The sequence below is a fragment of the Narcine bancroftii genome, chromosome 1 (assembly GCF_036971445.1).
Source record: "Narcine bancroftii isolate sNarBan1 chromosome 1, sNarBan1.hap1, whole genome shotgun sequence".
Classification (NCBI taxonomy): Eukaryota; Metazoa; Chordata; class Chondrichthyes; order Torpediniformes; family Narcinidae; genus Narcine; species Narcine bancroftii.
The window spans coordinates 296006669-296029173 of NC_091469.1; the positions used below are offsets into that span (position 1 = coordinate 296006669).

A 22505-nucleotide genomic window follows, 5' to 3' on the forward strand; every position below is an offset into this window, starting at 1 on the left:
ATGAGACCAAGATCAACCTGTACCAGAGTGATGGCAAGAGCAAAATGTGGAGGCATAAAGGAACTGTCTAAGAGCCAAAGTGTGCCACCTTATCTGTGAAACATGGTGGTGGGGGGGGGGGGGGGGGTGTTATGGCCTGGGCATGTATGGCTACCATAGGTACTGGCGTACATATCTTCATTGATAATGTAACTGCTGATGGCAGTAAAAAAATGAATTCTGAGATATATAGAAACATCTTATCAGCTCAAGTTCGAGCAAATGCCATGAAACTCATTGGACAGTACTTTCAAGACAATGATCCCAAAGATACTGCTAAAGCAACAAAGGAGTTTTTCAAAGCTAAAAACTGAAAAATGGCCAAGTTAGTCACCTGATCTAAATCCATTGGGCATGCCTTCCATATGCTGAAGAGAAAACTAAAGAGGTCAAGCCCCCGAAACAAGCAGGAGCTGAAGATGGCTGCAGTACAGACTTGGCAAAGCATCACCAGAGAAGATACTCAGCACCTGGTGATGTCTATGAATCACAGACTTCAAGCAGTCATTTGTATGCAAAGGATATGCAACAAAATACTAAACATAACTACTTTAATATACACAACATTGCTATGTCCCAAATATTATGGTGTCCTGAAATGAGGGGACTGTAATTTCTACATGTTCCAACCAAAATATAAACAATTAACCTTGTGTAAAATCTGGAATATTAACTTAATCACATCATGCACATGTGTATTGCTTATCTACAAATTTAAAAGTATGGAGCACAGGCACAAATAAAGAAAAGTGTCTTTTTTTTCCCCAAAACATTATAGCGGACTCTGTACAAGGTTGTGTTCAATAATTCCTGTCTGTGAAGGAAATGTAGAATTTGGGAATTGGGCAGAAAGGTGGATAGTGGGTTCAGCTAAAATCTCCACAAACGGTGGAATTGGGTTGGGGGGGGGGGTTCATGTGTCGGATTGATCATGAATTTGTGGTTGCAGTAATAACTGCATTAATAGACCTCTTTTGAAGAACATATTATGGCCTGCTACACCGTTGCATCTGCCATTTTGAAGTGTTATTTGCCTTCAATAGAGAATCATTGTTTGTTTAGAAGCTTTATTCTATTTACATGCCTGGCTAGTGACATTATGGCGGGAAATATAATCCATAGATGCTGCAGTGCATTCATTTGATAGCTTTTGTCTACCAGAGGCACGTATTTGAAATTGCAAATTATAAGGAAAGAAAAGCCTTCATTTACCAGTGGGTAAAGATAATTCACTGAAATGGTTTCCACATTTAATGCATGAAATTGAATAGAACATGCTGTACCACATAGAAAATAGGAAATTGAAACAAAAGTATATTATTTGGCCACTAATACCTACTAATTGTCATGGAGCAGTTTTCTCAACTTTTATCCCCTCTTTCCTTTAATATCTTTTTTAAAATATCTGTTTGAACATGCTCAGCATAGCCACCTTGGAGATGAAGAAATTTATTCTCCACTATCCTGAATGATGACCCCTTAATTTGACACTGTGACTGCTGTTCCAGGCACCCCAGTCAGGAGAAACAATTTCTCTCTGTTGAAGCTCATCTTTGTTGTTTCAATAAGATAACCTCTCCCTTTGCTAACTGCTGGACCCAGTCAGGGTCTCTATCTAAAACGTCAGTAGTTTCTACCCACCCCTGTCCCCCCCCCCCCCCCCCCCACCTCCGCAAGATGCTGTTCTACCTGCTGAGTTCTTCTAGCATTTACTGGTCCATGTTTTGCATCGGCAGTCTCTTGCGTCTCTAGTTAATCTCTGTGCTTATAGTTACCTTCTTTCCCTATCTTAGGAATCTATCTGGTGAACCTTTGCTGCACTCACCCTCAACCCAGAATGTCTATTTTTGGAAAAAGAAAAGGGGACAAATTGCATTTAACGAAGCTGTACTAATGGAGTTTCTTGTCACAAATCTCTAAAGAGCCCTTGGTTTGCAGAGGTACATTTCAAATAAACTTGGCAGCTGGAACTAAGCAAACACTGTCTCAGTGGAGGATGGGGTCAGGTGACTGCGTGTGTGTGAAATGTGCTGATGTCTGCTGACTGGCTGGCTGCCAGCCTTTACTGCACAGACGTAGCGCAGCTGTTCTAGGTTAGAATGAAGGGTGAAAGGTAATGAGCAGCCGCCGCAGTGCTGTGCAAATGCAGTGCTTGGCTTTATAACTGGAGGTGGTGCATTTCTGAGACGAAGATCTCTGATTAAATACTCGTCAGCACATTCCATGATATAATGTAATGTAATTCTTTCAAAAGAAGCTGATAATGTTGAAGCCAATTTGGTAAACTACAGTGTCCTAAGTAAAAGGAAGGTAGGTGGATTGCCCTTTGTATAACAATTAACCTCCAACACTAAAAGCAATGTGCTTTGCACATGACTTTCCAGTCCATAATATTATTTTTCCATGACTGCTTTAACCCCTATTAAATATGGTTAACATTATGCAGACTAGGAGCTCAAAGTAAATATAGTTTATTTTTGAAATTTAACACCCCAGCTCTGATTGCATTTTCAAAGTATAAACAACAGTAATTTAACTAAGAGGCTCAGAGTTACAGTAGTTATTGCTGGGAATTGGGAAGAAAATTTGAAATGAGGTAACAATTTTTTTTTAAAAAGTGAATTCTCAGCCTTCATCTTATTTATCAACATGCCAAAATAGGAGTAGAACATACCATTGGCATCTATATTACCATTCAGTGAGGTCATACACTTTGCTGCTTGATCTTTGCATCCTCTATTTCCCTTGACGTACAAAGATTTATTGATCTCATCCTTGAATATGCTTGGCAACTGAGCACTCAGATGGTTCATTCTAAAGATTAGCAAGCCTCAAGTAAAGTCATCTCTTTGTTTGAATCCTAAATGTCCTTTACCTTCATCCAGTTTAGGATTCCTAGAGGAGAAAACAGTCACACAGCAACCCCAAGGAAAGTAGTTAGAGGTTTTTGTTTTCTTTCACAGTGGTTGGATTAGCCACACAGCAGGTGATGGGGAGGAATGGCTGGACCAGAAAGCATTGTATTGAAAGCAAAGATAGAAATCACATCAGTAAAATGCATCAGTACATTGGTGTTGAGTGCTAGTTGTTCAACTGGAGTTGTCTTAATCTGTTTGCATTTCCCAGTTCTTGTCATCAGATGTTCGACCAATTTGTGTGAAGTTGTAACCTCATTAATATGTAGGTTTTCCATGTTTTAATACTTCTTGGGCCTCATTCAATTTTCTCCATTTTCTTTCTGGCTTGTGAGTGAATTGTTTGTTAATGTGGAAGTACCTGAAATTATTTTGTGAGGTTGTCAGCAGGTGGTTTGACTCTGATTCACATGGGTCTCTGGCAAACAGATCATCTATTTAATTTCACATAAACTTTGTCTTCTGTCTGGACTGAGGTTGGTGTTTTGGAATAAATGATGGTTGATTTGGAAATGCAAATATCTCCTGGAGTGTCAAGCTAGTTTAACTATTGGCTTTAACCAATTGTTTACATTTAATTTTACAGGGTGAGGTGTCACTGGCAAAGCCAACTTTTGTTATCTGTACCTAAATGAAGGACAGGACAGCCCTTTAACTACAATTATCACCAGCCAAGTAGGGATACTTCAGTGCTCTAAATGGTCGTGGGCTTTTATTTGTGGGAGTTGGTTAGGAAGAACAGGAGCTTTTATTCATGACTATAATGTGGTATTTGTGTCTGCATTGCAATTAAAAAAGATCCCCAAACCCTTTGCCATCAGGTAACAGTCATACAGCCACAGCTAGGGACAGATGAGATGTTGGATTGGATGAGAATATTTTTCAATACTTTTGAAATTCCACGTAAAAAAAATACCAAATACAAAAGAATATCTATTAAAAGCCAAAAAAAATACACTGCACTCAGATCATACTATTTCATCCACAATACCCCACATTCTTAATCGAAAAATTATATTAAGTAATATTTTATTATAAAAGAAAATCTAATTCCACTACCAAAACCAGAGCTGTTTGCAAAGAAAGAAAAAAAAAATCCCTGTCACAGTAATAAATGAACTTATTAACTGCATTAATACCAAATCAAAAATTTTGAAAGTAATTCAAAAAGGAAATTTTTAAATTCAAATCAGATATTGAGCATCGAATCTTCTCTAAATTTAAACATGACATGACATCACGTAACCATTGAGCGCGAGGAGGTGGAGCAACATCCTTCCATCCAAGCCACGCTGCCCGCCTAGCCATAAGAGAAATAAAAGCTAATGCATATGCAAATCAGATGCCATTGAAGTTATGCCTCTCTCTCCAACAACGCCAAACAAGGAAGTTAAAGGATTAGGCTTAAAATTTACTTTAAAAAGTACAGAAAAAGTTTGATGAAATAGAGAGCGGTGCTAAGGGATGAAAAGGGAAATTCCGAGTTGGAGCTTGGGAAACTGGAGGCAAAGATGATGGTCACAGGTGTGGCAAGCGTAGGCAAGGTAGACAGCATGAGTGCAGAGATTGTGAAGCTTTCAGGGCTACAGGAGATCAGAGGGGGGAAGAGGCCCAAAGATAAGTAATTTGAGCACATGGATGACAAGTTAAATTTATAGATTCTGCATTAACCTGAAGATTCATTTTATTAAATACCTCAAACGTTTTGTGGATTTTCCTACAATTGTTTGATAACTTGGTATAAATATTATTTATTGTGTAACCACAGACTTTTTTTTCCTCTTGGCAGTTGCATGTGTTCTGTTACCTCTCCAGTTAAATAATATTTATATTATACCCTTGCCATGCTCTGACATCTGTGCCATTCAGGTAACCTAACTTGATGTAACCATAAAGGATGGCTTGCTTGCACAGGAATCTAACATTAGAATCTCTCCTTGATGATTCGTCAGGTACTAAGCACAACAACAGAGACTGCTTCCCTCATCTCTGGTCCGCCAAAGATGGTAAGCAGCCCTTGCTAACATGTCTGTCAACATGTGGTGATTGTTTATTGTGCATGCTCGAGGTTGGGTTTGTGAGAAGGGTGCATGTTTTTACCTTAGACTAGAGCATGTTTGAGTTTTGCCTCCCAAATTTGATATGTCGCTGTTGTGAGAAGAATCACTGACTTTAAATGTGGAATCTGTTCACCCTGCACTCTCCCCGGGGTCTCTCTTGTTCATCATACACACCAGACCTTAACATTTTCTTTTAATAAACCTCTGAATGGGCTGAGCACAAAAAAAATTGTCATCAACCCTGTCGATCTCCTCAGTTTGCAGCTCTGAAATATACCCTGGAAGCAGCCAGATTGTTTGAGTATCTGGAAACAATATGATAATTCAAATATTTTCTTCAGCTATGTTGTTTATGAAAATTAGGACCAATCCAACCAGATCAGTTACATGGGAAAATGAAGATTTTTGATTCCTGAACATGTTTGGGTGTATTTTATGGATTTTGGGCTGCAGATCATGAAAATAATCTTTAAAAATGTATTATCATGTAACATATTTTGTGATTTCCTGTCCTATTTTAAGTCTTCTAGTATATTGCTCACAAACCCGGCTGTTTTGGTCAGTCCAAGCATACCTGGACAAGCATTCATTGCAGGTGCTATGGAAATGTTATTTTAGGCCTGGACATGCTTAGTCAGGCTATAAAAGCAACTCACATATACAGATACTGTGCATTACATTGATATAGATTGAACATATGTTGGTTCACCATGTTCTTCAGGCAATAGCATAGTGAGCATATTTAACAATAGGATTTATTGTGTTCTGGAAGATTCAATACAGCAGAAATGTCTCAACAGCTGCAATACAATCTTTTACATTTGTGGCAAGTATACACTTAATGCTAAATTCAATAAAACTTAAGTTAATGTTTCTCCAACTTGCGACGTGATACAGCAATAATGATCCATGTGTTCAGCTTGAAGTTGTCTATCATAATCCTCAATTTTTTTTCTTCTGGAAGCAAAGCTTTTTGAAAAAAATTTGCCCTGTGTTATCATCCTCTCTCACTGCTATTAATTTCCAGCAGAACGAGGGGAGAGTTACCAAACTGTTGGGTAAACCCTCCTTCTGTGATCTGTTCCATTTGTGCTGATTGGTTGTCGTTTGTGTTTGTTGAGTGCGTCGAATTTTCCACTCTTTGGGGAGCTTGACTGAAGAATTGAGCATTGGTCAGTCAGCAGTTACGGACCTGCAAGGTGGAAGTCAGCACAATATGGCAAATGAAGCTGAACTATTTCGGAGCCAGGCATTTGAATCCTCGCACGTTATTTGCTTCATCCCACCACGATACTCATACTATGTCAATTAATGACATTGAAAGTAATGTTTTGTTATCCCCAAGAAAGGTGAGTGAACGCATCCTCAGTGATGTATAGTTAACTCGTTTAAGAAACTTTCTATCCTCTCTTCCTTCCCTCCGCCCCCCCCCCCCCACCACCCCACCCCTACTGCCACCATTCCCTTTTTAAGCAAAGGGCCAGCTGCCAGTTCACAGCTGTATATTGCCCATTCAGTTAATGTGCATGGCCAGTTATGGAGGAGTTTGCTGTGTTCAGATTCACTTCTGCCTTTTGCATTTCAAAAGTACTTGTTGACTGCTTAGCAGTTCAGAAAATTGGATCCTATATAAATTCTGTATTTTGTATTCACCTGACAAGGGGCAAATGACTTTCAGAACAATCAATGGAGAACACTAACAAGTGAGATATTCAATTTCCATCTCCAAATCTCCCACTATACTAGACAACAATTTTCTTCAAATGGTTTGCTTCCTGAAGAAAAAAATTGAAGATTACGATAGACAACTTAAAGCTGAGCACAAAGATAATTTCAGGTTTGTTTTTAGCACCTAGAAAGTTAGAGAAACCTTAAATTTTATAAAATTTTGCAAAATGTGGTTGACACATGGCATTAGTTCAAAGACCTAAAAATGTTCTGCCTCTAATTTTTGTGTGTACTCAGCATCTGATGCCTCTCGTGCCAATGTCCAACAATAGTCGGCTAGAATGGATGAATTCCAGTTGCCAATGTCTTGGTGAAACTTTTCATCATGCTCGTCACTGACTGCATCAAGATCATGTAGGGAAGAAGTCCAAGTGAGAATGCAGAAAACGAACCCTCAAGCAGGACAGACCAGAGGGCTCGTTCACTGAGGCTATATGGGTGAAGCTGAGAAAAGGGAAAGGTATGATCACACACATGGGGCTGTATTATAGTCTGCCCAATAGTCAATCCGAATTGGAGGAGCAAATCTTTAGAGAGATAACCGATAGCTGCAGGTAACAAAGTTGTGATAGTAAGAGATCTTAATTTTCTATATATTGACTGGGACTCCCATACTGTAAAAAGGCTGAATGGCTTGGAGTTTGTCAAATCTGTTCAGGAAAGTTTTATAAAAACAATATTTTGAGGTACCAATGAGAGAGAGGGAGAGAGTGCAATACTGGATCTCCTACTGGGGAACGAGACTGGACAGGTGACAGAAGTATATAACCATATAACCGTTAACAGCACGGAAACAGGCCATGTCGGCCCTTCAAGTCCGTACCGGTTCACTTGAACAACTCCACTAGCTCCTGTATTTTTTTAGCTTACCACATGCTCCAAGAGAAATTAAGTTAAAAGCAAGCAGCACCATTTACACCCACGGATCTCCTTGCACAAATACTTTCTGAACTCTCAACTGAGTTACTTATCGAGTCTGTAAACATGCAAATCAAGCAGCAGGCAGGAAGTTGGCCAAAGTGCCATTTGGCTAAATTATTGTTTTAATCGTGCTTTTAATATTAAACTTAATCTAAAAGAGAAAATGATGAAAACAAATGAAGCTACAGAATATCTTGTTTCAGGAGTTACTGTAGCCCCCAGCATACTTAACAAGTTGCAAGATCTATTAGGTTCAACTATGTTGTTTAATATTAATCTGAACTTGATACCTTTCTGCTATTACTTGCCTTGCTGGGATGTAAATTGTAGCCACAAGGCATGGCAGAAAAACTGCTAAAATAGAAAGCAGATATTTTATCTCTTGCTCAATGCTGACATTTCTACAGATAGTTCTGTGGATTCACAAAGGCAGAAGGCGAGAAAGAGCTCATAGTCAGGAAACTGCAAATGCCAGAAATCGCATGCTATTGAGGAAATGTAAATTTTCCATCTCTCTCTCTTGTGCGCACGCACACACACGCATCTCCAAAGATGGGGCACAGAAACCATCTGCAACAAGTCTACATGTTGAGACATCAGGAGGTCCTTTGAAGCCCATGTGTGCGCAAAGATTAAATCACTTTCAGCCAAAGGCATTCTATGTAGTTAGCATCTTCAGAGATGGGGATTTAAAGAAAACAAGGACCGCAAGTCAACAGCATTAGAGATGGAAGATAAACCAGTCAAGAGAAAACAGCAAGTCCATGCCACAACAAAGCTGTATGCAGGAACCATAGGCAGCGCTTGTCTTTGTAAAGTATTGACTTTATATTTCTCTATTAAACTAAGCTCGGACTTCATTCAAGAACTGAAGTCCATGCCTTGCCTGTAAAAAATTAGTCAAAAATCCAAAATATGTAGGGGAACATTTTGGATCCAGTGATCATAATACCATTAGTTTCAAGTTAATTATGGAGAAGGATAGGTCTGGGCCTTGGGTTGAGATTCTAAATTGGAGAAAAGCTAATTTTGAGGAAATGAAAAACTATCTAGAATGCATGTTGTTTTCGGGCAAGGATGTGTGAGGTAAGCAGAGGACCTTCAAGAGTGCAATTTTGAGATTACTGAGTTTGTACGATCCTGTCAAGATTAAAGGCAAGGTTAGTAGGCATAGGGAACCTTGGTTTTCAAGGGATATTGGGATCTAGTTCAGAAGAATAGAGCGGTTTATAGCGGGTATAGGTAACATGGAGCAAATGAGGTACTTGAGGAGTATTTTTTTTAAAAAAACAAGAGAAAGCTAAAGTAAGAAGTCTGAAATGCTAAAGGAAGGCATGAGGTTACTTTGGCAGACAATGTGAAGGAAAATCCTAAGGATTTCTACAGGTATATTAAGAGCAAAAGGATAGCAAGGGACAGACTTGGTCCCCTTGAAGATCAGAGTGGCCGGCTTTGTATGGAGCCAAAAGAGATGGGGGAGATTTTTTAATTAGTATTCGCTCCAGAAAAGGCTTAGAATTGTGGGAAGTAAGAAAAACAAACACTGAGGTCATGGAACCTATACAGATTAAAGAGGAGGAAGTGCTTGCTGTCTTAAAGCAAATAAGAGTGGATAAATCCCAAGTGTCTGACAAGCTATTCCATTGGACCTTGTGGAAGGCTAACGTAGAAATTACAGGGAGGTTGGCAGAAATACTTAAAATGTCCTTAGCCACAGGTATGGTGCTGGAGGATTTGAGGGTAGATCATTCTGTTCCGTTGCTTAAAAAAGGTTCCAAAAGTAACCCTGGAAATTATAGGCCAGCGAGTCTGACGTCAGTAGTAGGTAAATTATTGGAAGATGTTCTAAGAGATCAGATATACAATTATTTGGATAGCCAGGAAATTATTAGGAATAGTTAACATGGCTTTGTGCATGGTCAGTCATGTTTAACCAATCTTATAGAGTTTTTTGAGGAGGTTACAGGAAAATTGATGAAGGAGAGGCTTTAGTCAGGCTTTAGTATATGGATTTTAGTAAGGCCTTTGACATGAGTGGTTAGTCAAGAAGGTTCAGATGTGAGATATGCAGAGTTAAGTAGTGAACTGGATTCAAAAAACCAGAGAGAAGTGGTGAATGATTGTTTCTCAGACTGGAGGCCTTTGATTAGTGGTGTGCCTCAGGGATTGAGAGTGGACCATTGTTATTTGTCATCTATATCAATGATCAGCAAGTTTGCAGATGACAATATGATTGGAGGCGTTGTGGACAGCAAAAAAGGTTTACAAAGCTTTCAGAGGGATCTAGACCACCTGGAAAAATGGTTTAAAAAATGGCAGGTGGAATTTAATGCAGAAAAGTGTGAAGTTTTGCATTCTGGAAGGACAAACCAAGAAAGGACTTATTCAGTGAATTGTAGGGCACTGAAGAGTGCAGTACAACAGAGGGATTTGGGTATGCAGATACATAATTGCCAGAAAGTGGTGTCACAGGTGGGTAGGGTTGTAAAGAGACCTTTGGCATTTGAGCTTTCATAAATCAAAGTATTGAGTATAGGAGTTGAGATGTTATGTTAAAGTTGTATGGGACATTCTTTCTTTGGCTTGGCTTCGCGGATGAAGATTTATGGAGGGGGTAAAAGTCCACGTCAGCTGCAGGCTCGTTTGTGGCTGACAAGTCCGATGCGGGACAGGCAGACACGGTTGCAGCGGCTGCAGGGGAAAATTGGTTGGTTGGGGTTGGGTGTTGGGTTTTTCCTCCTTTGCCTTTTGTCAGTGAGGTGGGCTCTGCGGTCTTCTTCAAAGGAGGTTGCTGCCCGCCAAACTGTGAGGCGCCAAGATGCACGGTTTGAGGCGATATCAGCCCACTGGCGGTGGTCAATGTGGCAGGCACCAAGAGATTTCTTTAGGCAGTCCTTGTACCTTTTCTTTGGTGCACCTCTGTCACGGTGGCCAGTGGAGAGCTCGCCATATAACACGATCTTGGGAAGGCGATGGTCCTCCATTCTGGAGACGTGACCCATCCAACGCAGCTGGATCTTCAGCAGTGTGGACTCGATGCTGTCGACCTCTGCCATCTCGAGTACTTCGATGTTAGGGATGAAAGCGCTCCAATGGATGTTGAGGATGGAGCGGAGACAACGCTGGTGGAAGCGTTCTAGGAGCCGTAGGTGATGCCGGTAGAGGACCCATGATTCGGAGTCGAACAGGAGTGTGGGTATGACAACGGCTCTGTATACGCTTATCTTTGTGAGGTTTTTCAGTTGGTTGTTTTTCCAGACTCTTTTGTGTAGTCTTCCAAAGGCGCTATTTGCCTTGGCGAGTCTGTTGTCTATCTCATTGTCGATCCTTGCATCTGATGAAATGGTGCAGCCGAGATAGGTAAACTGGTTGACCGTTTTGAGTTTTGTGTGCCCGATGGAGATGTTGGGGGGCTGGTAGTCACGGTGGGGAGCTGGCTGATGGAGGACCTCAGTTTTCTTCAGGCTGACTTCCAGGCCAAACATTTTGGCAGTTTCCGCAAAGCAGGACGTCAAGCGCTGAAGAGCTGGCTCTGAATGGGCAACTAAAGCGGCTTCGTCTGCAAAGAGTAGTTCACGGACATTAGTGACACCAAATTTAGAGTATTGTGTGCAATTTTAGTCAGCTAACTATAGGAAATATATCAATAAGAGAGAAAGAGTACAGAAAATATCTACCTGTACTAGGATGTTCCCTTGACTTCAGGAATTGAGTTACAGGGGAGGTTAAACAGGTTAGGACTTTATTTCCTGGAGCATAGAAGAATGAGGGGAGATTTGATAGAGGTATTTATAATTATGAGGGGGATAGACAGAGTAAATGTAGATAGACTTTTTCCACGGAGGGTAGGTGAGAAACAAACCAGGGGAAATGGGTTAAGGGTAAAAGGGGAAAAGTTTAGGTGGAACATGAGGGGGAACTTCTTCACACAGAGAGTGGTAGGAGTGTCCAATGAACTGACAGATGAAGTAGTGAATTTGGGCTCAATATTAACATTTACAAAGAATTTAGACAGGTACATGGATGGGAGAGGTGTGGAGGGCTGTAGACTGGGTGCAGGTCTGTGGGTCTAGGCAAAAAAAATGGTTCAGTGCAGACTAGAAGGGACAAAGGGGCCTGTTTCTGTGCTGTAATGTTCTTTGTTTCTAAGTTACACTTCATGGTTTTGGAGGCTTGAGGCACGCTGTCAATCAGCTGGATGTAGTTTGGTGCTCTGTATTTGGCAAGAAAATTCTCAACAAGCCTTCCATGCTTGCACAGGCCAAAGACAACATTTGCATAGCACCTTACTATGTGCATGCCCGGGCATGCTTGGACTGACCAAAGTAGCTTGCTTTGTGGGCAATATACTAGTGGATTTAGAATATGTAATGAAATCACAAAAATAGGTTATATCTAAAAAAAATCGGATCTTGATAGTGGCACGGTGGGCGTAGCGGTTAGTGCAACGCCGTTACAGCTGTCTGTTCTCCCCGTGTCTGCATGGGTTTTACCCGGAGGCTCCGGTTTCGTCCCACTGTTCAAAATATACCAGGGGTTGTAGGTTAACTGGGTGTATATGGGCAGTGCGGGCTCATGGTCTGAAAGGGCCTAAACCAACAGAATCAGGATTTATTGTCGTGAACAAATCATGAAAATCAGTGTTTTGTGGCAGCATTATACTCCAAATATACATATTATAACCATCTTTCAACATTACTATAAAAAATAAAATAATAATAACAATAATTGTGCACAAAAAGTAAGTCAGTATCTTTGGTTCATTGATTATTCAGAAATCTGATGGCAGTGAGGGAGAAGCTGTCCTTGTGCTCCTGAGTGCTCGTCTTTAGGCTCCTGTTCCACCTCCTTGATAGTAGCAGAGTGAAGAGAGCATGGCCTGGATGGAGGGGGTCTTTGAGGATAGAGGCTGCTTTTTTTTTTAAGACACTGAATCGTAGCTGTCCTTGAGAGAATGAAGTCTGATGCCTGTGATGTTGCAGGCTGAGTTAACAAACCTCTGGAATTCATTCTTGTCCTAAGTGTTGGCTCCTCCATACCAGACAATGATTCAACCAGCCAGACTGCTCCTCAACGTACACCTGTAGATGTTTACGAGAGTTTTCGGTGACATACCAAATCACCTCAGACATCTCACAAAGTATAGCCGCTGGCGAGCCTTCTTTCTGATTACATCAATGTGGAGGCTCGAGGACAGATCCTCAGAGATGTTGACACCCAGGAATTTGAAGTTCTGGACCCTCTCCTCTCCTGAGTCCTCAATGAGGAATGGGTCATGTTCCCCTGACTTCCTTCTGAAGTCCACAATTTATCTCTTTGGTTTTGCTAACAATGAGCGCAAGTTTGTTTGTCGTTACACCATTCAACAAGCTGATCTATCTCCCTCCTGTACACTTCCTCATTGCCATTTGTGATTCTGCCGAGAACTGTGGTGTTATCGACAAACTTGTAGGACAAGTCGTGGATGTATAATGAGTAGAGCAGTGGGCTAAGCACGCATGCTTCGGGTGTGCCTGCTCAGTAAAGAGGAGACGGTTTCCAATTTATACTGACTGTGGTCTTCCAATGAGAAAGTCAAGGATCCAGTTGCAGAGTGGGGTAAAATGCCTAGAATTTGTAGCTTCTTGACCAACACTAAGGAAAAAATGGCATTTAAGGCCAAGCTGTAGTCTATGAAGATCAGCCATGAGTATTAATTGCAGTTTTTGAGGAGAACCAGAGCTGAGTGGAGAGCCAGTGATATTGCATCTGCCGTGGACCGATGGTGACGATGGGCGAATCGCAGTGGGTCTAGATCAGTTCATGTTAATTCTGGTCATGAGCAGCCCCTCAAAGCATTTCATCGCAGTAGAAGTTGGTGATACTGGGCAGTAGTTAGTCCTTGAGGCAGCCCACGCTACTCTTCTTGGGTACCGGGACATTTGTTGCCCTTTTTAAAGTTGGTGGGAACCTCTGACTGCCATAATGACAGGTTGAAAATGTCTGTGAACCCTCCGGCTAGTTGGTAGGTGCAGATTTTCAGTAGGGCCTGATGCCTTGTGAGGGTTCACCCTCTTGAGTGATGTTCTGACATCACCCTCAGAGACAAATGTCACTGGACTGTTTGTCTACATTTGTTTTAAGTTAAGGTGATTTTCTTGATCAGCAGCCCAATATCTGTAAAATACCTCCAAAATTGTTTAGGCAGAAAAATCTTCATTGTCCAATGTTATCAATATCTTTTTTAGGCGGGAGGGAGGTGTGTTTGAGTTTGTAAATGAGACAATGGGGTGGCATTGCTCATCCCTCACCCTAATCATTCATTCCATTGTTGTTTAAGGGCAAGAGTGGATGGGAATGCAGAAAAATTATGCAAATAAATTTAAAAAACTGTCCAGATCTTGCTTCCACTCAGCCTTGTCTTGCGAGTAAAAATTGAGTTTTAGTCTCAAGGCATGTCTTTGCGTGTTTGCTTTTGTGAGTAGTGTTGTGGTTGTATGTTAAGCCAGTGTTTGTAGAAGTGATGGTAATGGCTAACCTATGTCTTTGGCACTAGAACCCAGATCTTGGCAACTGGGAAACTGCCTTGGGTGATGGTGCCATTTCTTTGCTTTTGATTATGTGATTCAATGTTTATTTAAAATGGGGTATCTCACAGCGTACAATTTGTGTTTGATTCTGGCATCCCTGCCTTTGTAGAGAAGCATTGAATTTCATTCAGTATTGTTACTGCTGCAAAGTCTGACATGATGTGTTTTTTCATTATTTATTTCTTTAGCTGTCAGGGGTTTACAGTTTTTTTAATTTATTTTAGTTCACTGGGGTTTACTGTTACCTGTTGATCTTAATTCACACCTACTCAGCAGGTAATGGAGCAACACAGGCTGCCATTGAATGATTTAATTTTTTTTTCCCCTCTTGCATCTTCATTTTCCCTTAATCTAATTCTCTATCTTCTAAATCTCTGGCATTTGGGGAATTCTGCTTGCTGAATGCAGCTGAATTTTAAATGTCATTTGACATTCATTGGAGGGTTTAATGAAAGCACAGGCTCTATTACCAATGTGGATGCATGATGGTTTAAGAATAGCTGTTAGTCTTGGTGCACATGTGTGATGCTTTCCCTTCTGGTGTTGCACATTGTTTTTACTTTTTTTGGTGGTTATTCTACAGATGCAGAGAAAACATGTGCTGTTCGTGAATAAACGTTTCAGGGTACTGTATGATAATGCACTTGGAGTGTTGAACAGCGGCAGCAGATCGGAGCCTGCGATTATCTGCAAATACACCAGCAGTCTACCCTCTAATGCTCAAAGATTGCCATAGTTTTTGACAATGGAAATGTTCAGTTTGACTAGTTAAGCTAATAATTTCCCTTCTTTGGGAGAAGTTCTAACTCGTGCTTTTTGTTGAGCTAAAATAATCCATTGCGCGATGTCATTTCCATTTTAGGAACTTTGGCAGACTAATATTCTGATTGTCAGGTCTTTTCCATTCACCATTTACCCTCTTTGTAACATTCCTTCATTGGACGTCAATTAGAGGTTACATTGCTGCGAAGTGCTATGGAGCGTGCCGTGTGTGGGAGCTTCACTTACAGTTACTGGGCAACTTGATCATGCAACAGAATGTTTCAGCAATGTATTTTGTCAGCATATTGTAACAGTCTTACCTCCAACTAATACCATAAAACTGGAGTAAATTTTATTTCATTATAGAGCAGTTGCCCTTGCATGTTTGATCACTTTACCATACAACTGAATGAGAGTTTATCAAGCAACTGGCTACCTCTTCAGTATTGTTCACACCAGTAGGTATGGCTGGAAATGTGATGGTGTTTGCTCCTCATAAGGGAAGCTTCCATTATTAATTGAATATAATGGGAGAAAAACCCAGCATGCTAATTTCCTAAATGCAGACAGAACTGAATTTGAGCATCTCTAAATGTATTGAATGGCATGTGGCAAAAACTGTGAAGTCCAGCAGAGCGTGTCCCAAGGTTTCTGTGTGCAAACATGTTCTCATTCCTAAATCAAATGTAAAATTGAATTGGTGTAGTGACATTCTTGCCCAAGGATATGCAGATACTGTAGCACTAATATTTGAAGACCAGACCATCTAATAGGAAATCTGCTCAAAGTCATTGCTAAGGGCAACATTATTTTGTGCTTTAGAAAATGTGTTGCACAAATGTGTTGAAACCAAATCATACAGAAAGATACAAAGACTGCAGACACCAGAGTCTTGGGGAAATACTGAATTGCTAGAGTAACTTGACATGTCAAGCAGCGTCCATGATAAAAATGGTCAATGTTTCTGCCACCTGTCCTAGTACCTCCTTAAAAGGAGGGATAAATAAATAAATCCTTAAACTCTTTATAAAATTCAGGCGGGAAACCAGAGACATTACTTTGTAATTAGCTTAGTGCTTCCCTCACCTCTATTGGGGTGAATAGAGCACTTGATTCTCTTTGATCTTCCAAATTTAATGGTACGTTAGGAAAAATTTAAGGCATTTTCTTGATCAGCAGCCAAGAATTCATAAAATGCACCTCACCGTGTTCAAGAAGAAAAATATTCATTATCAAGTGATTTTTGATATAGTGTGACAGAATTGGTTAAGAAATGCAACAATCCATTTTGATGTCCTCTTGAAATAAATGCCCAGATCATGCTGAGTAGCAATGTAAACCAGTTGAACATCTCTGATCAGAGATGGCATGGGATGATGGTCTTTTCCACAAGATTACACTTAAATTTTAGATATACAGTATGGTAACAGTCTCTTCTAGCCCATAAATCCTTGTTGCCCAAATACCCCGATTAACCTATGTGATAGTACAGATTCTATCACCAATGTGTATATGAAAAGATTGTAGTGCAGGATGATTGTGATTGGCTGAGAGCATAGCCACGCCTACTGGCAGGTCTTAAAGGGTTGCTCCTAGCCAGATCAGGTCATTCTGGACTGGTAGACCTACATGTGATACGCTCTAGTCTTCTAGTTAATAAAAGCATTGGTTTGGATCAACAAGCCTTTGATTCTTTCGACGCACTCTACAATTTTATTAACTAGAAAGTTTTAAAGGGATGGAGCATATGCTACCGCTGGAACACCTTGACATTGACCCACAGTTGGCTACAGCCTCGAATGACTTTAAGCACTGGGTGAGGTGCTTCGAAACATACTTACAAACTCTCTGACCCTGCCGTGATAGAGCACAGCCATTGACTACTAATATTGATGACTATGATGTCCCCGAGAGTCTACCAGAGATTCCAGGACACAACCACTTACGCCGCAGCCACTAAGGTGCTGAAAGGGCTCTATGAGCGACCGGTGAACAGGGTCTATGCTCAGTACAAACTGGCGACAAGAAGGCAACAGCCCAGTGAGTCCTATAGAGCTTATATTCAAGCACTAAGGGCAATGGGCAGGGACTGTGCCTGCACAGACAGAACTGCTGCAGAGACCACAGACGATCTCATTCGGGATGCCTTCGTGGCCGGGATCAGATCGAATGAGGTAAGGCAGCACCTGCTAGAGCACGGGGGAGAAAACCTTGAGGACGTGATCTGGATCGCAGAGACAGTGGAGGATGTGGACTTAAGTATGGACGTGTACTCTCAGGGCTGGACCACATGCTCTGATGTGTGTAGGATGCCCTCCCTCAACCCTACTACCCCCCGGTACACCAACAGCCTGTCAGCTGCTGCTACACTGCCCGATGCAACCCCGAAGTGGTATTTCTGCGGGAGGGACAAGCACAGCAGGTCCCAGTGCCCGGCCAGAAAAGCCAGGTGCCAGAAGTGCCATAAAAATGGCCACTTTGCTGTAGTCTGTCGCTCCAAAATGGCCACCGTCAAATACAGTGCCTCATGTGAAGCCCAACCACCACCCTCCCATTCAAACATTTCTTCCTCAGAGCTCTCGTCCAATGAGAGTGAGGGCTCCACCGCGCGGCAGTGCCTGACATCATGGGGCAGATGCTGAGCGCGGAAGGTACAACCTACCCTCGCCGCAATGATGTTGGCCTGCTTCACTCTCCCTCACAAAGCAACATTTGACCAGGTCCCAGCCCCAACTTCAACAGCCACCGCTGCTGCCGACCAGGGACCCGCCGCTGCCATCACCGCTGAGCCCACTGCAGGCATCAGCACTGAGCCCGTCGCTGCCATCACTGCTGAGCCCGCTGCCAGCGCTGCTGACCAGGGACCCACCGCCGCTGCTGAGCCAGGACACACAACACCTGCCGCTGCTATGACGCTGCTGACCGGGGACCCGCCACCACCGAGGCAGCTGGCCAGGTACCTGCCACTGCGACTGACACTACCGACCCAGTACCCACAGCTGTGACCGACGCAGTACCCTTCACCGAAACCGATGCTGCCGAGACCGACGCTACTGACCCGGTACCCACCGCCATGACCGACGCTACCGACCCGGCACCCACCGCCGCAACTGACTCTACTGACCTGATATCCATCGCTGCGACTGCCGACGACTGCCTGACTGACCGCCCCACTGCCGACACCAAGCAGCGACCCCCAGCACTTACCGTTGGGTGGCCGACACCACTAGCAGGCTGCAGACAGCAGCACCAACTCCTTGACACTGATTGCTCTGGCCCAACTGTTTCTGTGATGTCACCACGCGCACGTTGCGTGATGTCATCATGTAGGATTCCACTGTCCTCACTACAAGTCACTGCATCAGTAACCCTAGACCAGGACTGCCCCCATCCCCTCACAAAAGCAATGGAACTGATTAAAGTTCATGGACACCATACCAATTGCTTATTTGATTCTGGCTCAACTGACAGTTTTATCCACTCAGACCTGGCCCACCATTACGGACTGACTATTCTCCCCACTGCCCAGAGGATTTAATTGGCGACCAGATTGCACTCAACCAGGGTAAAGGGGTTTTGTGTGGTGACCCTGAAAGTCCAGGGCATCACGTTACAGACTTCAAACTATTAATCCTTCCCCAAATGTGCGCCCCTGTATTGCTGGGACTGGATTTTCAGTGCCAGTTCCGAACCATTTCCCTGCACTTTGGGGGGCCTCACACTCCATTCTCTGTCTATAACCACTCCACCCTGGAAGTCTCCTGCCAACGGCAGCCCGAGCCACCCGCCCCCACGCCCCAGGGCCTCACCTGTAGCCTCTCCATCCTCCAAGTTGCTCCGCCAGCGCCCTTCGCAAACCTCACCCCTGGCTGGAAGCCTGTGGCCACCAAAAGCCGGCAATATAGTTATGAAGACAGGAAATTCAACACAAGCGAGGTGCGCAGACTGCTGGATGAGGGCATTATCTAACCTAGCTCGAGTCCCTGGAGGGCCCAGGTAGTGGTTGTTAAGAACAGGGAGAAGTCGTGGATGGTAGTTGACTACAGCCAGACAATCAACCGCTTCACACTTCTGGATGCGTACCCCCTCCCACGGATCACGGATGTGGTGAATCAGATCGCCCAATACCGCGTGTTCTCCACCATTGACTTACATTTGGCCTATCACCAGCTCCCGCTCCACTGAGAAGACCGACCTTTCATGGATTCTAAGCGAATGGGCGGCTGTATCAATTCCTCAGGGTACCCTTTGGGGTCATGAATGGCGTCACAGTCTTCCAGCGGGAAATGGAGACCAGAACGGGCTGACTGCTACTTTCCCGTATCTGGACCATGTCACCATCTGAGGCCATGACACGGAGGATCATGATGCCAACCTTGAGAAATTTTTCAGACTGCAACTCGGCTGCACTTGACATACAATTTCAACAAGTGTGTCTTCTGGACCACTCGACTCGCAATTCTAGGTTGCATGGTGGAGAACGGGGTGGTAAAGCCAGACCCTGACCGCATGCATCCCCTCATGGAGTTTCCCCCCCCCCCCCACACCCCCACACCCAGAAGGCACTCAGACACTGCCTGGAGTTCGTCATCTAATATGCCCAATGGGTTTCACACTATGCCGACAAGGCACGGCCACTCATCAAGACCACCTCCTTCGCCCTGTCAACCGAAGCCAGAGCAGCCTTCGACCGCATCAAATCTGACATCGCCACTGCACGCCATCGACGAGTCCATCCCGTTCCAAATCAAGAGTGATGCATCCGACTTTGCACTGGCAGCCACTTTGAACCAGGCTGGCCGGCTGGTAGCCTTCTTCTCCAGAACCCTCCAGGGTCCTGAGAGCCAACACTCCTCTGTCGAGAAGGAAGCCCAGGCCATAGTCGAAGCAGTATGTCATTGGAGACAATACCTCACTGGCAGGCGCATTACACTGCTGACCGACCAATGCCCAGCGAGGTAAGATCAAGAATGACAAAATCGCCAAGTGGAGAATCAAACTCTCCACCTTTAATTATGACATACTGTACCAGCCTGGTAAACTCAATGACCCGCCAGATGCGTTCTCCAGGGGGACTTGCACCAACATACAACTGGACAGGCTGCAGACTCCACGAGGAGCTCTGTCATCCAGGGGTCACTAGGTTCGCACACTTTTTCAAAGCTCGCAACCTGACCTACATGGTCGAGGAGATTCGCTCCATGACCCGAGCCTGCCCGGTGTGCGCTGAGTGCAAGCCCACTTCTTCCATCCAGAGAACACCCACATCATCAAAACCACCCGCCCCTTTGAGCGTCTCAGCGTGGACTTCAAGGGTCCCCTACCGTCGACCAACCGTAATACCTACATCCGTATGGCCATCGACGAGTACTCCTGCTTCCCGTTCGCTGTGCCCTGCTCAGACATGACCCCTTCCTCAGTCATAGAGGCCCTGCACAGCATCTTCGCCATCTTCGGGTACCCCAGTTACATCCACAGTGAGAGGGGGTCCTCATTTATAAGGGCGGAGCTGCGGCAGTACCTTCTGGAGCGTGGTATTGCTTCAAGCAGGACCACCAACTATAACCCATGTAGTAATGGGCAGGTCGAAAGAGAGAATGCCACTGTCTGGAAAGCGGTTACGCTTGCCCTCCGGTCCAAAGGTCTCCCCACCTCTCGCTAGCAGGATGTGCTCACTAGTGCCTGATACTCCATCCACTCCTTCCTATGCACTGCAACCATGCCACCCCCCCCATGAAAGGATGTTCTCTTTCCCGAGGAAATCCAAATTGGGAGCAATCATACCGGTGTGGCTCACGGTTCCTGGACCTGTCCTCCTGCGACACCACGTCCAGTACTCAAAGAACGACCCCTTGGTTGACCGAGTGACTCTGCTCCATGCGAACCCGCATTATGCCTACATTAAGTACCTGGATGGGCGGGAGGACACAGTCTCAGTAAGGGACCTCACCCAAGCCGGATCAGGCCCATCAGTGCTTCCAACCCAACCTCTCCCAAATTCTTATCGCACAGGTCATGTGCTCGAACAGAGGGACCAGGACCACCCCACCAGCTCAGGCCAGACTGTCGACAACACCATTGGGGAATTGAGCGAAGGAGTGGCCGCACCCGAGGAGCCTGCCGGCGACACGACTCCAGCGTCCCCAATCCTGGCACCACAGCAGTCACACCGGATGGTCAGGCCCCCTGACCGGTACAGCCCCTATTCTCCACCGGGCCCTTTTTCTTTTTTCAGTTCTCAAAGAAGGGGTGAATGTTATAGTACAGATTCTATCACCAATGTGTATATGTATAGATTGTAGTGTAGGATGATTGTGATTGGCTGAGAGCGTAGCCACACCTACTGGCAGGTCTTAAAGGATTGCTCCTCGCCAGACCAGGTCATTCTGGACTGGTCGACCTACATGTGATACGCTCCAGTCTTCTAGTTAATAAAAGCATTGGTTTGGATCAACAAGCCTTTGATTCTTTCGACGCGCTCTACAACCTACAATTCCCATACTTTTATTTACACCCAGAAGAAACCACGAGGTCACAGGGAGAGCATGCAAACTCACTTGAAGACAGTGCTGGATTTGAACTCTGATGACTGGTGCTGTAATGGCATTGCATTATCCACTACACTAACCCACAGAACACAGAAACAGACTAATCTGCTGAACTCCAAAAGCAGTGTGTCGTTTGCACAACTGTTACTTCCATTCTTGTTGGTCTCACAATATCTGGTTCTGAATAATTATGGACAATTAGGCAGCTAATGAGATAAAGCCCTCGCTTCAATGATGGTGGACGTCTGACATATGAGTGCTAAAGATGAGATTGAGCCAGACATGCAGATTGATTTTTCTCCATCTTGGCTTCCTCTTGACATCCCCACCACTGTGAACCAATTTTTCAGCCAGTTCAGTTCTCTTCATGCTCTGTCAAGAAATTACTGAGGCAAATTGGACCAAATAATATCCTAGTTTTTTTTTGTGCAGTGTGAACTTTGTAAAGGATATCTCTTGCAGGGCCATGGTTGACTCAAGAAGGTTGGGTGCAAGGAGGGATTGATAGTCCAGAGTCAATTTCGGGTTGGGGAAGTTGTTGTTAGATTGGTTCTGTCAAGGCATCGTTGTCTTCTCAAGGCATCGTTGTCTTATGGTTGGCTGAAAAGAGAATACATGAGGTACAAATTGTCAGCTAGATTCTGGACTATTGGTGCCTCTGCTCGCTTTGGGCTTGGGATATGAAATTGAGAAGCAGGTGGGGAATATTTGGTAATTTATGGTAGAACTTTGAATGGAACAGTAAGACATGGGTTTTAAGAAAGAATGACACTTTTGTTGTTTTTTTTTTTTTGCAGCTTGATAGTTTTATGCGTGATACCTCATGAGGCTGTGCCATGGCCGATCAGTCTATTATACAAAGTTAATCATGAGAAATGTTAGATATGCAATGGTGTATCTTGAGCTGAAATAAATGGGCCACTTCCCAATTCGGTACAGAAAAAGGATCAATTCTAATCCATT

General features: G+C 43.6%; 1 protein-coding gene across 4 annotated transcripts in view; it reads left to right on the forward strand.

Moving 5' to 3' along the window:
- Positions 1–22505, forward strand: part of LOC138746671 (anoctamin-5-like) — a 159699-nt gene that overhangs the window by 33390 nt on the left and 103804 nt on the right. For 3 of the 4 annotated variants that reach the window (XM_069904970.1, XM_069904964.1, XM_069904979.1), the window contains one exon: positions 4907–4960. The exons of the other annotated variant lie outside the window; for it this stretch is intronic. In XM_069904970.1, the coding sequence (XP_069761071.1) occupies positions 4907–4960 (54 nt within the window). The remainder of the gene's footprint in view (positions 1–4906; positions 4961–22505) is intronic. 4 annotated transcript variants of the gene reach the window in all.